The sequence below is a fragment of the Mycosarcoma maydis genome, chromosome 2 (genome assembly GCF_000328475.2).
Source record: "Mycosarcoma maydis chromosome 2, whole genome shotgun sequence".
NCBI classification, from domain to species: Eukaryota; Fungi; Basidiomycota; class Ustilaginomycetes; order Ustilaginales; genus Mycosarcoma; species Mycosarcoma maydis.
This window is the reverse complement of record NC_026479.1, coordinates 1,552,229-1,566,160: the sequence shown is the minus strand read 5'-3', so window position 1 is coordinate 1,566,160 and position 13,932 is coordinate 1,552,229. Positions and strand designations below refer to the sequence as shown.

The window sequence follows — 13,932 nt, the reverse complement described above, 5'->3', positions numbered from 1 at the left end:
CCACCAAGCCTGCATCCTGCATTATCCTTGTAGCAAAAATCATCCGTCGCACAGTCAGATCGTTGGTTGGGAATCAAGCATGCATGCATAGATGAGAGTCGAGTCGTCAATAGGTGTGATGTACAGTGTCGATGAAAGCGGCTGCTTGGATCGTGTGCAGAGGCCTCTGAGCGTGCTCAAGATCGCAGTCCAAAGAACGATCCGGCTGTTGCCAGCCACAAGAAACCGGCTAAGAATTGTGCAGTCGGATGAGCGCATGCATGATGCATCGACATCGAGTGTGTGGATGAATTCGTGTATCAGGTTGATTCTTGCTTGTCTCTTATGCTCAGAGGTTGGAGAGGACGGCCTGGGTGAACTCGTGCGTCTTGGACTTGCCGCCCATGTCGGCGGTGCGCACCTTGCCATCAGCGATGACCTTGTACACCGACTCGGCAATCTGGTTGGCCTGTGTGTCGAGGCCGAGGTGACGGAGCATCATGGTAGCACTCAGGATCATGGCAGCAGGGTTGGCAGCGTTGGTGCCCATGATGTCCTTGGCAACGTGACGGCAACCGGGCTCGTACAGAGCAAACTCGCGGCCAATGTTGCAGCCGGGAACCGTACCGGGCCCGCCAACAAGCGCAGCACCAATGTTGGACACAATGTTTCCGTACAAGTTGGGCATCACCATGACGTCAAACTGCTGGGGACGCGAGACGAGCTGCATGGATGTGTTGTCGACAATCATGTCGTTCGACTCGATACCGCTCGACTTGTACTCCTCGGCGACACGACGGAAGGTGTTGAGGAAGAGACCATCACCGAGCTTCATGATGTTGGCCTTGTGCACGCACGTGACCCTCTTGCGGCCGTTCTTGAGCGCAAAGTCGAAAGCGAAGCGCGAGATGCGCTCCGCCTTGGCGCGAGTCGAGACCTTGAGCGACTCGACGACACCGGGGTAAGAAGAGTGCTCGAGACCCGAATACTCGCCCTCGGTGTTCTCACGGATGATGGCAAAGTCGACGTCCTTGTGGCGCGTGGGGTAGCCGGGCAGCGACTTGCAGATGACGAGCGAGGCGTAAATGTCGAGCTGTTGGCGCATGGCGACGTTCCACGAGTTGTGCGAGCCCGTCTCGATAGGCGTGAAGAGGATTCCCTTGAGACCGACCTTGTTACGCTTGAGCGACTCCATGGCCTCCTTGAAAAGCGACTCGGAGCCATGCGTCTCGCCGGAAACGTTGAACTGCTCCCACTCGACGGGCACGTTCATCACCTCAAAGATCTCCTTGACCGAGTCGGTGATCTCGACACCCACACCATCACCGGGGATCAGAGTGACGGTGTAGACACCGCCGTATTTGGTGGGTCCCTTGGAGATCTTGGGAGTGCCGGCAGCGAGCGTCGTGGCCGGTCGGAGCAGCTGAGGCACATTGGGGAGCACCAGACCCGACTTGGTGGCCTGCTTGAGCGCAGGGGCGGCAGCACGGTTGAGCTGTCGGAGAGCGTTCATATTGGTGAGGACGACGTTGCTGTGCGCGGTATGAGGAGGTGACAGACAGACAGCCACGTAGGATGAGCGGATAAGATGGAGAAGGAAGAAGCTTTAGGGTGGAGAGGTGAGATGGAGCGATGCTGTATCCAGACAAGCAGCACTCACTCACTCACAACTCCCTTTGCGCTCATCGTACTCGCCCAACTCACTCGCCCCACTCACTTCCAGCTAAAAAGAAAGAAAGAAAGAAAGAAAAAAAAAAAAAAGAAAGAAAAAAAGGCACAAAAAAAGGAAGAACCGCCTAGTCTTCACGATTCTGACTGTAGCTCGTGCGCAGAGCTATCAGAAGGAAAACAAGACACGAAAATTGATAGCGAGAATCAAAATTAGACGCGTGCCCATACTCGCACAGAAAAAGGAAAAAGAAAAAGAAATTATAAATGAATAAAATCCAGTTCACAGAAAAAGCCAACAACATCTGTGGACTCACGACTTGTGACTGGTGAGCAGCTGGTTACGGCTTCAAGGTTCTTCTCAATTTGCGTCAGGTTAGCGCTTTCCCGAACTTGGAGTTTAAACCAGGTTTTTATCGTCCCTCCATGTGCGAGCGACGTACAGTCGGGCGTCTTATCTGCACAATCGAAGGATCGGTTCAATGTCCGATGTGCGCTGTCTGCTCTTCGCTCTCTTTCTCCAGACAAGCTGAACAAGCTGAACAAGCTGAATCGGAAGGCTGCCATGGAGGCATAGCTCCGTTGCAAAGCGGATAGGGGCCATTCGTGAGGGATGCCAGTCATGAGTGCAGCTTGTGTCTTCCAAACAGCTGGAAATGCAACACAAACAAAGTCACGAGTTGACTGACGATCACAAATCCTGAATCACGAATCACGAATCACGAATGCCACTCGTGACTGTTGAGCCTACGAAAACGCCACGAAACCGCCTCGGAATAATCCGTGTTTGTTGTGGGAGCGCGAGCCTGGCCTTGAGGCTGGAGCGGAACTTGGTGCGGTACAAGTATCGCAGCTTCTCTCAGAGCTTGGTCCCAATCGTGATTTTTAAGGACCAACGGTATTGACCGGCGTTGGTCCCGATGTCCTCTGTCGGTGCACCCGACTCATGACTCTGGTGTATGTCCGCTTGGGCCCCCACTCAGGACTCGTACATATAACTACACATCAAATGCATGATGGCAGTCTGTGAATCTCTCATCTGATATGATATTATCCTCCAGCCGTCCGCTAGCTCCGTGTAGATTCAGCGACCATCAATCGTGAATCCATACGAGCAAAGCTCCCAAAATTGAATCTTCTCTCGTGTCTCCGTTCCCCTCTGATTAGCGTGTTCAATATGACAAGGTGTTTACAGAGCGTGCTTGACTGGACTATGCATCGGCGAAAATCAACCGGCCGCTCGCTTGCAGTCACGAGTCCTGAGTTCCTTTTCCATCCTTGTCCCCTGTCCCTTTGTCATTCTCGCCACAGAGCAGGCTGTTCGGATACGACGGAGGTCACGGCTCCTCTCGCAGATTCAAGTCTAACATAGGCCCCGCCCTCTCCACACTGACGTCTTGTCTAAATTTGGGGGTACAAACTGCCCGAATGCATCAAAGTCTGTGAGCGCTGCTATTTGTGTAGCAACCCAACCATGACGAGGCCCGTCGATGCGCCTTCTCAGCATACAACAGAAGCGGTCGCGGAGAGAGGGCTGGAATCGTGAATAATTTGCGATCAAGGTCCATGCTCGCTCGTCTTTCGGAAAACGCCGTCCGACTTGGCCCGTTTGCAGAGCGGAAAGAAAAAAAACTTTCTTGAATCACGAATGACACCAAGACCCTTCACGCTTGACTTTCCGTTGCAACGTGCACCGTGCACGGTTTAGAGACAAACTACGAAAAAGGCACACAACGACAGAAAATAAATAAACGTGAAAATTCGAACTTTACTTTGGCTAGAGTTGTGAGTGGTTAGTAGGGTTAAGGGTCGACCGACGTGCGACAGAGCCGTCAATCTTGGATGTTTGCAGACGGGGACAACTCTGATCGACAGTCACAAATTCTTGCGACGCCTGCTCTGGTCACACTTGATTTGTGTCAATTAGCGGCTTACTTTGCCTTGACCTTGAACCTGAGTCTTGCCTAACCTCAACCAGACTTGGACACATGCGACCTAACCTGGCGCCATAGCAATTCATGCATGGCCCGTGACCACAACTTCAGCCAAAAAAACAAACAAAAAATCAAAGAAAATACTGCCTGCTTTTGATGGCAAACGAAATTGTTCCTAAAACTGACGCAAATGTTCTCGTCGTCACCTTGAAAGATAAGGGTATATTTTGAGAAAGTGCAAAAAAAAAGAAATGTGGAAAAAGAGGATTAGATTAACTTAACCCGGCTTGCACCGCAAGAAACGTGAATTCGCGATTCGATGCCCCGCTTTTCTTTATTTTTGTTTTTGTTTTGTCGTTGTGAGTGTTTTATATCCTCTCGCGTCGACATTGAAGCTGTCGCTGTATGAGAACGACTGTGTGCTTCCAGGATCCAAAGGATCCACAGGATCCACGTAGAGCAAATATTCTTCCTCACCACGTCTCCACACGATCACGTTTTCCTTTACGTTCACCTTTTACCTCGTTTCTACCTCGATCACCTGGAGCTAGCTACCGATACCATCGCCGTCGACGTCGTACGATTAGCAACTATCGCCGTTGGTTTCGATCTCTCACCCCAGTCCGATTCACGCTTCTCCCTTTTTCAGTTGATCATGTTCACGGTCCCTGCTTTCCGATCGGCCAGCTCGTCGCTGGCCAAGCGCCCCACGCTCGCCTCGTCGGCGCTCAAGCTCAACAGGATGTCGGTCCGTGGCCTCGCGATGCCTGTCACCAACGCCCCTACCTCGGCTTACAACAAGCAAAAGGGCTCCGATGGCAAGTACACGGTCACCTTGATTCCCGGTGATGGTATTGGTCCCGAGGTCTCGAATGCCGTCAAGGAGATCTACCACGCTGCTAACGTACCCATCAAGTGGGAGGAGGTCTCGGTCGCTCCGTTCATCAAGGATGGCAAGCAGACCATCCCCGAAGAGTCAATCGTCTCGATCAAGAAGAACACGGTTGCACTCAAGGGTCCCCTCGCTACGCCCATCGGCAAGGGTCACGTCTCGCTCAACTTGACGCTCCGACGAACCTTCCATCTCTTTGCCAACGTCCGACCGTGCAAGTCGATCGAGGGCTTCAAGACCGCCTACGACAACGTCGACACTGTGCTCATCCGTGAAAACACCGAGGGTGAGTACTCGGGTATCGAGCACGAGGTCGTCGACGGCGTCGTCCAGTCGATTAAGCTCATCACCTACGAGGCTTCGGAGCGTGTTGCCCGCTACGCTTTCCACCACGCCGAACAGAACGGCCGTAACAAGGTGACTGCTGTTCACAAGGCTCCCATCATGCGCATGTCGGACGGCATGTTCCTGCACGCCTGCCGACAGGTTGCCAAGGAGTATCCGCACATCGCCTACGACGAGGATCTGCTCGACCGAGCCTGCCTCCGTATCGTGCAGGACCCTGCACCTTACGCCGACCGCGTCATGGTGATGCCCAACTTGTACGGTGACATTCTCTCGGACATGTGCGCCGGTCTCATTGGTGGTCTCGGTCTCACGCCTTCCGGTAACATTGGCAAGGACGCTTCGATTTTCGAGGCAGTCCACGGCTCTGCCCCCGACATTGCTGGCCAGGACAAGGCGAACCCTACTGCGCTGTTGCTCTCTTCGATCATGATGCTCCGACACATGAGCCTGTTTGACAAGGCTGACCAGATCGAGAATGCCATCTTCAAGACCATCGCTGCCGGCGAGCGTACCGGGGATCTTGGCGGCAAGCTCGGCACCCGCGCTTTCACCGACAAGATCATCTCTCGCTTGTAAGCGTCCGACTGCGACTAGAAAACGAAAATCTCTTCCAGAGAGGATGGGCATGATTCGCCGCTTCTTACCACCAGATCCATCTGTCGTGCATGCGCCTCTCTGAGGATCTTGTTTGAACTCGAACTCACGTCGCATCGATAGGATCATTCACATACGTAAATACCGCCTCGCTTGGTTTCCTTGATATGACCTCATGCACACCCACTTTAAAGCACTCTGCGTTCCGTGTGATTCCTGAGGGTTGTCGAGTGTCAACACTCAAGCTTGGACTCAAGCTATGTTGCGAAATTGGTTTCAAGAGACGGACAAGACACAAAGTCTTGATCATGGCCGACATTATCAATGCTGCACGCCTTTTCCACCCACATCTGCGGCCATAGAGACATGAAAATACCGCATCCCGTTCGATCTGCGCAGTCAAGCAAGTCGTCGCCTAGTCAGTACTGCGGTGGGGGACCACGCGGGAATCCTAGGTGCTGCAGTTGTTTTTGCATCCTCTGCCTCCAGCTCCGGTTTGCTATGTCTGACGATACAAGCCGTACGCCAAGATGTTTGTAGCAATCGTGAATCACTGAACACGCACGACGGAAAAATACCCATTCGTGAATCACGATTTTGGGAAGCTCTGAACCGGAACAAAAAAAATCAAACTTGTGGTAAATGCCCGGCTAATTCGGCGAGAAAGAGAAAAAAATAGGGAATCACTCACAACTCACGACTGTGACTTCACTGAACGCCGCTGGGAGGGCACAAAGGCATTCGTGATTCATGTCTTGTGACATTCGTCATGTCTACCTTACAACATGATGCACAGACACTTACTTGCTCTCCACCTGATCCTGCTACGATTCAACACCTGATCCGGCGCAGCGCTTGGAATAGCAGATCTCGAGTTCCTAGACATACAAGCTGCCATGACTTAGGACTGTCTCGTTCGCCGTTGGTACGACCCGCATCTCCCGACGACTAGCCTCGAACCGTTCGCCTCTTGCGAGCACGCTTTGCTCGCACATAGTTCGAACATCACACGTTTGGCAGGCACCGGGCGACTCGCAATCACGTATTGTCTCCGCTTGAGCTACAGTCTCTGCTCTCACGCACTTGTTGTACAGCACAGGCCAGCGAAAAGGATCGACGCCTCGAATCTGGACCACCTCGACTAAGCTCACGGCTACGGAGCGTCGCAGCTGCAGCGCAACAACCATGGGTCAGACCTCGAGTACATTTGTCGACCACGATGCTGCGAATGTCGATATTCCCGGAAAAGGCAAGCTCATCGGGCGGGTTGGCAAGGACAAGACCACCGGTCAGCTCAAGTCACAACGCTACGCTGGTATTCCCTTTGCCCAAGCACCACTAGGCCCACTTCGATGGAAGCGACCCCAACCTCTGCCGCCGTCCTTTCGCTACGATTCGGACGGTAGAAAATACGTTGACTTTGCGGCTCAAAGTCTACAACCGACCAACTATGCTCTCACGAACGGCATCACTTTTCCCGATGCACCCACGTTTCCGCAAAGCGAAGACTGCCTTTACCTCAACGTCTGGTGTCCAGTACAAGCGGATGGGTCCAGACCACCCGGAAAGCGGCCAGTGCTCTTCTTCATCCACGGAGGCTGGCTTCAGGTTGGCAATGCAAAGTTTTCTCCCAATGCAGATCCAAGTGATCTCCTTCATGCAGCTGGGCTCGATGCGGTCATCGTCACGACAGCATACCGTCTCAACGTGTTTGGCTTCCTTGCGCATGATGCACTGCGAAACGAAGATCCGGATCACTTGACTGGAAACTACGGCTTTTGGGATCAGAGAGCAGCTCTCGAATGGGTCTATCACAACATTGAGCATTTCGGTGGCGACCCGACCAACATCACCGTCAGTGGTCTTTCAGCAGGTGCGCACAGCACGCACATGCAGCTCATGCATGAATTCGATCTATCCACCCAAGATGCATGCTACAATCCCATGATACGACGTATCTTTCTTCAGTCCAATGCGGCCATCTGGCCCTCGAAATCCGTCACTGAGACCCGAGATCAATTCGACGAGTTGGCAACTCTGCTCGACCTACCCGCCCATCTAAGTGACATCGAGAAAATCGCACGCTTGCGCGACGTGGATGCGTTGGCGCTTGTGCGTGTTTTGGAAACCATGAACATGCACACGTTTCGTGCGACCCGCGATACGCGCAACCAGGCGTTTGTGAAACAAGATTGGACAAGTGCCATGATGGATGGACGCTTGGCCGGATGGTGCCAGCAGCAAGGCGTGTGGTTTGTGATCGGAGAGTGTGCGGACGAAGAATGGGTGTATCGCAATATCAACACGCCCACAGACCAGGCGGATTTGGTAAGGCAGGTCAACAATTATTATATGCTATCGTTGGTGGAGAAGATGTTGCCGTACTACGGAGTCAAAATGGACCAGCAGACGGCACGCAACGATCAGCAGTCGTTCAAGGGAAGCACAAGTTCTGCTCGTTCGACAGGGGAAGAAGCGTCGCTGTACCAAGTCCTTGGAGTCAAGCCATATGCGACGTCTGCCGAGATCCGCGCAGCTTACCTCGCTCAAGTACGTCGATACCATCCCGATAAGCTGCAGCAGCTAGCGGGCAGCCACACACCTTGTCAATTTCCTTCTATCGACGCTGGCACCGTCACCGACGTGCTGTCATGCGACGAGCTCATCCGTCAACTCAATCATGCGTACAAGGTGCTCGGTGACGACCAACTCCGAATGCAATACGACGAATCGCTTGCAGCTGCGCATGCTTGCACTGAATCACGGTCGCCGCGCATCTCGGCGACGGTCGAGTTCGAATCTTTCCACGTCTCGGAAACACAAGACTCGGTGGCGTTCAGTTACCCCTGTCGATGCGGTTCGACGTACAACATGGCCGAAGATCAAGTGCACGATCGAGTCCAAGTGATCGGCTGCGATGGGTGTTCGGAGTTCATCCATGTTCGATACGACGACGATGATCATGATCATGATGACGAAGACGGACCACATCTTGCAGACACGGCTGCTTGGTTGACACCACACAACGTTGCGCATATCTTCGGTCGCGTCTGCTCCGATTCTCAGGTGTACATTGCTCAACGCATGCTCATCCACGACCTGGTCGCTGGCGGGCTGTCTCCGGATCGCATCCTCCGTTATCGCATCAACTACCGCGCACGTGCTATCGACGGTGCGCTATCCGCGTATCGAGGCGTCAGCCATTCGTTCGATGACTACATCTGGTGGTTCAGCTGTCTGCAGCCTGACGAGCAAGTGTGGATCAAGCAATGGTTGACGCCGTGGATCCTGTTTGTAAGCGGTCAAGAGGAGCAGGCGAGTAGAGAGTGGTACAAGGGCCACGTTGCCGATCCAAGATTGATCAGGGTGTTGGAGCACAATGGACGGCTCAGCGTGCAGGCGGATGAGCGGTGGGCGGAGAAGGACAAGTTGATCGAGCAAATGATGCGGCTCAGAAACGAGTTGGTTCAGGAATGGTGATCAAGCCTCCAACACACCTGTTGCACAAACACATCGCTCGCGAGACTGACGGCTTATGGATTTGGTCATGTATATCATTCTATTCTCATTGTGCAAGGCAGTGCTTTACAACAGCCACGACAGCTGCGAATTTGTACAAACTAGATGTTGGACAAGACTCACCTTGCTACGACCTCGAATGCATCGCATGCTCAAATGACTGCCGACAGCGCCTACAGATCATGTCAGTATACCGCTTGGTAACACAGTTCAGCTTACCGATCTTGGCGAGCAAGTCTGGCGCGCCCCATTCACGATTTGGAGCGCAATCGTGCATGTTGTTCTCGAATATAGACTTGCAAGCGTTGGCGACTGGATCGTTGTTGCTCTGTCAGCTTCACGTTTCTTGCGCATCCCGTAACGGCATACCTCGACTGAATGCATCGACCCGCCATGTCTTTTCTTTTGCAGCGCATATGCAAGCGCGACCCATTCTTGCATCAGCTCGCTCAGCAGCCACGCGACTTGCGAATCGCTCTTGCTTGTCCTACTCGTTCACACACACGATCTTGACCTTGCAAAACTGAACACTTGATCTTGAAGGGAAACACACTTGTACGTTGACGTCGACCAAGGATGGCGCACACTTGATTGTTGATGTTGACGGGCAAAAACGAGCGGAGCATTCATCTTGAAACAGGAAAAAGGCAGAACGGCAGCATTTGAAGACGTTGGCAAGAAAGTTTTGAGGACAGCAACAGCACTTGTGGAACAAAAGGCACGAGAGCAGCTTGGGCGCGAGGGCTTGGAGCACAACTTGGGAAACGGGCAACAATTCGTTCGGAACAATCCCTGGGCTCAGGTGTGTTGGAGCGATCGTTTGTGATGTACGATCTCGGTGATAAAACAGATCGCGTCCACACGCCGCCAAGTATGGAGAGGCAATTTGAGGTATGCCAAGCACACGGCGTGCTATACGGGTGCGCAATCAGTATCGGATTCGGTCCACCTCGTCACGAGGCGGGCTGTCAAGGTGGCTCCCGAGTCTGCTTCGAGGAGGTGGAACTCTCTCGTCCCTGTCGGCATTGTACCTGTCACCACCACGCCTTGGACTTGGCGAGCGCGAGTGCCTGGAGCCGCCACCTCTTCTAGGGCTAGGTGACCTCCTGGGTCGGCGAGGAGGCGAGGGCCTTCGTCTCCAGTTGTCGCGCGATTCGGCATGGCTACGTCGGTACGAATCGCCTCCACGGTACGATGTCGGTCCGGCACGGTCAAAAGCCCGGCCATTGTACCTCTCGCCGCGTCCAGCGTCGGCTGCAGGTCCACGGTAGCGGTCATCGGGTCGAACCTCGCCCTTGTAAATACCAGGTGTAGGGTCGTGCGGCTTGTGCGTGGTGGAAAAGTCGACACGGACGCGTCGGCCGTGCAGATCTTTACCATTCAAAGCCTCGATGGCGGCCGAGGCGCCCTCGACGTCGCGCATGGTGATGAAGCCGAAGCCGCGCGATCGACCGGTACGCGCATCATAGACGATGACGACTTTTTCGACGGGAGCAATGGCGTCGAATTCGTACTCGAGGTCCTTTTCAGTGGTGCGGATCGAGAGTCCAAACACGCCGAGCACCGTGGTAGGCTCGACCTCTTGAGGAGCACCACGAGGCTTGGGCGGTGGCGTGCGTCGACGATCGGAGCGCGCAGGAGGAGGCGAGCGCGAGCGCGATCGCGCACGGTCGCGTCGGCCATCTCGGTCTGGACGGCGCGAGACGGGCGAACGCGATCGATCCTCGCGTCGACGAGGAGGTGGCGAGCGGCTGCGGCTCACGCTGCGAATTGGAGAGCGCTCGCGATGCCCAGGGACGGGCGTGGTGGAGGGAGAGCGCGAGTATGATCGGCCACGACGAGGAGGCGTCTGAGGCCTGTGATCCTCATCAATATCCTTGTAGTCCGGAACAGCGCGACGTTCCATGACGACGTCATTGTCGGTTTGTCGGTTGTTCAAGCCGTCCATGGTTGCAGACAGAGGGGAGCGGAGGCGAGACGATGCGCAGGAAGCGAAAGGAGACAAGGTAAGAGCCGGGCAATAGGGGTTGTACAGGGTCAATTTTGCCGTTCGAGACACACCAAGAGGTTTTACAGTCGAGCGAGAAACCAACAGTCTTCTTGTTGCTGTTTCGGTGCGCTAATCCAGGTACATACCATGATTCACAGAGGAGAGCTGTCACGCCTGAGATCGACTTCCAAAGTGGGTTGGATATATGATTGTGATTGGGTGGCAACAAGTGCAACGTGCAGGCTGCTGCAGATGGGAAACGTTTTACCTTGTGTGATCAAGTCACAAGTCGTGAGTCGCACAAGCAGATCACCATTTTGTGATTAATTCACGAATCACGATTTTGTCCATCATTTTCCTCGCCCGCTTCTTGAGTCGTCGCATTTTCTTGCTGAGTTAAGCATGTGTGATCGCAGCTACTCTTGGGCTGTGTCAGCATTATTCACATTATTCCGTACCGATCGTTCATAGATCGCAAAATCGTGACTCGCGACTGCTCTTCAGACCCGATCAATTTGTGCAACAGTGTTAAGCCATTTTGTAATTGTAAATGAAATAGTCATGTGATGTTGTCCCATTGCTCGGCCGATGTTTTCCTTGCTGTCGTCTTTTCGCTGCCCAAAAAGGTTGGGCAACAGACTGATGTGCAGGCACTTGTTTTGTCGCAGTGCCAGTTAAGCCAAGTCTCGAACCGCAAAAGTTCGACGATCCATCGACAACGGTGAGAGGCTGAGCGCGAGTTGGAAACTTGGAATTTTGAGGGTCTCGACAAGGCTCTGTGAGCCTCCCACAGTTAGGTTGACACAGATCGTGACTGAAAGTCTAGCAGAGACAGAGAGCCGGTGAGTGCATCGAAAGTGGCTCGTCGCTATCATCGTCTTTGCTACCGTCACCATCGCCACCCCTTCAAGACATACATCAAAATGGTAAGTTGTGCCCCATCAATGTAGAACGGGCACAAGCCTGCTACATACAGGTCGACGACAGCAGCAACAACAACATCCATCGACGGCGGCATTATCGATATCTTTGCACATACAGCAACACCAAACATCAGCAATGATCAGTGGTCAGCATCCAACCTGCTCGTTATGAGCAACCTACGTGTGGATTTGCAGTCACATTCATCACCATGTCACATTGGACTTGTGCCGACTCTGCATACATCACGAAAGTTTCGGAGAGTTATGGTCGTTTAAGCCTCGGTTGGGCAGCGAGCACAGGCATCTCCATATGGCAAGAGACGTTCTCGTTGGATTGCCGATACATCATCCCAAAGGCAACGACTCAATTGCATGATGGTATTCAATTTGGATAGTTAAGTAGCAGAAACGTGGACAGTGCAGGAGGACCGGTTTTCACCAAACACATGATCGAGGAGGAAACAGCGCATCACCGAACGCATCAGCCCTCCAACGTGAGCGTCGTCATTGCGGAGATTGGCTTTTCGCTACCTTTGTCTCGACGTCGATTAAGGAGACCATCCACCAACATCAACGACGGAACTGTCTATCACGATCTCCATCATTGTCATCGTTGAACTGCTGTCGTCGGCCGTTCCTAACCTGTGACTCTCTCACCATCACCGAACAATCGTGCTAATCATCGCCTGTTCGACTCTTTGTCCATCGTATTATTACCACGCTCTCAGGGTATTGATATCGCTAAGAAGCACGTCAAGAACGGTCAGCGTACCGCTCCCAAGAGCCAGGACCCTTACCTCCTGCTCCTGGTCAAGGTAAGTTTCAGCACGCAGCAGGGTGCCCATGCATATGTTCAAGGAGTTCTTTCGCCGACGGCTGCAGTGATGTCGAGTATAGGATAGAGAAGCAGAGATCCAGTATGTCGTGGACGCAAGAAGCAAATCTTCAGGTGACTGCACCAGATTGTGGCAGTTCAGGTTTCGCATCTGACCAGGAACCAATATGCGGCGTCAGGTCAACGCATTGCAAGGATATGATCCTCAAAAAGGGAAAAGGGCTGCGAGTAAGAGAGGAATTGCATCACTCTGGCAGTTGGCGGAAACCTCTCCTACACAGAAGCAACAACATGCTTACTGATATATTTCCCTCTATCCTGGCTATCTAACCACCTACGTCTATCGCACACAGCTCTACCGCTTCCTTGCTCGTCGCACGGACAGCCGATTCAACAAGGCCATCCTTCGCCGACTGTACATGTCCAAGATCAACCAGCCTCCCGTCTCGGTTTCGCGCGTCATCTACCTGACCAAGTCACAGGGTGGTGTGGCCGCTTCGGCCTCCGAGACCCCCAAGACGGTTGTCGTTGTTGGCACTATCACTGATGACAACCGAGTTTTGGAGCTTCCCAAGCTCTCGGTTGCCGCCTTGCGATTCACCAACACCGCGCGTGCCCGCATCGAGGCTGCTGGCGGTGAGTGCCTCACGCTGGACCAGCTCGCTACGCGCGCGCCCACCGGTAGCAACACGGTGCTCATCCGTGGCCAGAAGAACGCGCGCGAGGCCGTCAAGCACTTCGGCTTCGGCCCCCACAAGAACAAGAAGCCCTACATCCGCTCCAAGGGCCGCAAGTTCGAGAAGGCCCGTGGTCGTCGTGCTTCGCGTGGTTTCAAGGTGTAAATGCAGATATGCAATCTTGCATAGCTTGTATTGTCACCTCTTTTCTTCGCCTCTCTACTATTGACATGAATTTGTCGTGCCTCACACACGATCACCCAAAAAACGACTCTCCGCTTCGAGTCTGGAAGCCGCCCGTTGGGTGCCAAGCTCGCAAACGCCGATTCTTCATAGCACCTACTCTCCACACACTCATACACACACCTGCCCGCATCAATGCAGAATTGTACTTTGTTCGATCCATCTTTCTCGCTTGTGAAAAAGTCACCTGTTGAGATGGACCTCGGGTGTTTTCCACAGCATGCCGGACGCATTGAAACCGTGTTGATCCTACATTCACCTGGCGCAGACCGTGGACAATAGGCTCAGAAGCTTTTGAGAATTACGAGAGGGATGAGGACAAGCCGGTAC

General features: G+C 53.4%; 5 protein-coding genes and 1 non-coding gene across 6 annotated transcripts; 4 read left to right on the top strand and 2 right to left on the bottom strand.

The window, feature by feature from the left end:
• Positions 1-328: 328 nt before the first annotated feature.
• Positions 329-1,492, bottom strand: UMAG_01329 (putative isocitrate dehydrogenase (NAD(+)) IDH1; the record flags this gene model as incomplete). The annotated part of the gene is made up of 1 exon (XM_011388933.1): positions 329-1,492. The coding sequence occupies one exon, from the start codon at positions 1,490-1,492 to the stop codon at positions 329-331; it is 1,164 nt and encodes a 387-aa protein (XP_011387235.1).
• Positions 1,493-4,236: 2,744 nt separating this feature from the next.
• On the top strand, positions 4,237-5,397 carry UMAG_01328 (putative isocitrate dehydrogenase (NAD(+)) IDH2; the record flags this gene model as incomplete). The annotated part of the gene is made up of 1 exon (XM_011388932.1): positions 4,237-5,397. One exon carries the CDS (start codon positions 4,237-4,239, stop codon positions 5,395-5,397), a length of 1,161 nt encoding a protein of 386 aa, XP_011387234.1.
• Positions 5,398-5,767: 370 nt separating this feature from the next.
• UMAG_16209 lies at positions 5,768-5,882 on the top strand. The gene has a single exon (XR_897723.1). It is a non-coding gene; the product is annotated as a 5S ribosomal RNA (ribosomal RNA).
• Positions 5,883-6,600: 718 nt separating this feature from the next.
• UMAG_01327 (uncharacterized protein) lies at positions 6,601-8,895 on the top strand (the record flags this gene model as incomplete). Its single annotated transcript, XM_011388931.1, has 1 exon — positions 6,601-8,895. One exon carries the CDS (start codon positions 6,601-6,603, stop codon positions 8,893-8,895), a length of 2,295 nt encoding a protein of 764 aa, XP_011387233.1.
• A 967-nt stretch (positions 8,896-9,862) lies between these two features.
• UMAG_10239 (uncharacterized protein) lies at positions 9,863-10,882 on the bottom strand (the record flags this gene model as incomplete). The annotated part of the gene is made up of 1 exon (XM_011389023.1): positions 9,863-10,882. One exon carries the CDS (start codon positions 10,880-10,882, stop codon positions 9,863-9,865), a length of 1,020 nt encoding a protein of 339 aa, XP_011387325.1.
• A 965-nt stretch (positions 10,883-11,847) lies between these two features.
• UMAG_10238 (60S ribosomal protein eL18) lies at positions 11,848-13,524 on the top strand (the record flags this gene model as incomplete). The annotated part of the gene is made up of 3 exons (XM_011389022.1): positions 11,848-11,850; positions 12,576-12,662; positions 13,036-13,524. The coding sequence occupies 3 exons, from the start codon at positions 11,848-11,850 to the stop codon at positions 13,522-13,524; spliced, it is 579 nt and encodes a 192-aa protein (XP_011387324.1).
• Between the last annotated feature and the right edge of the window lie 408 nt (positions 13,525-13,932).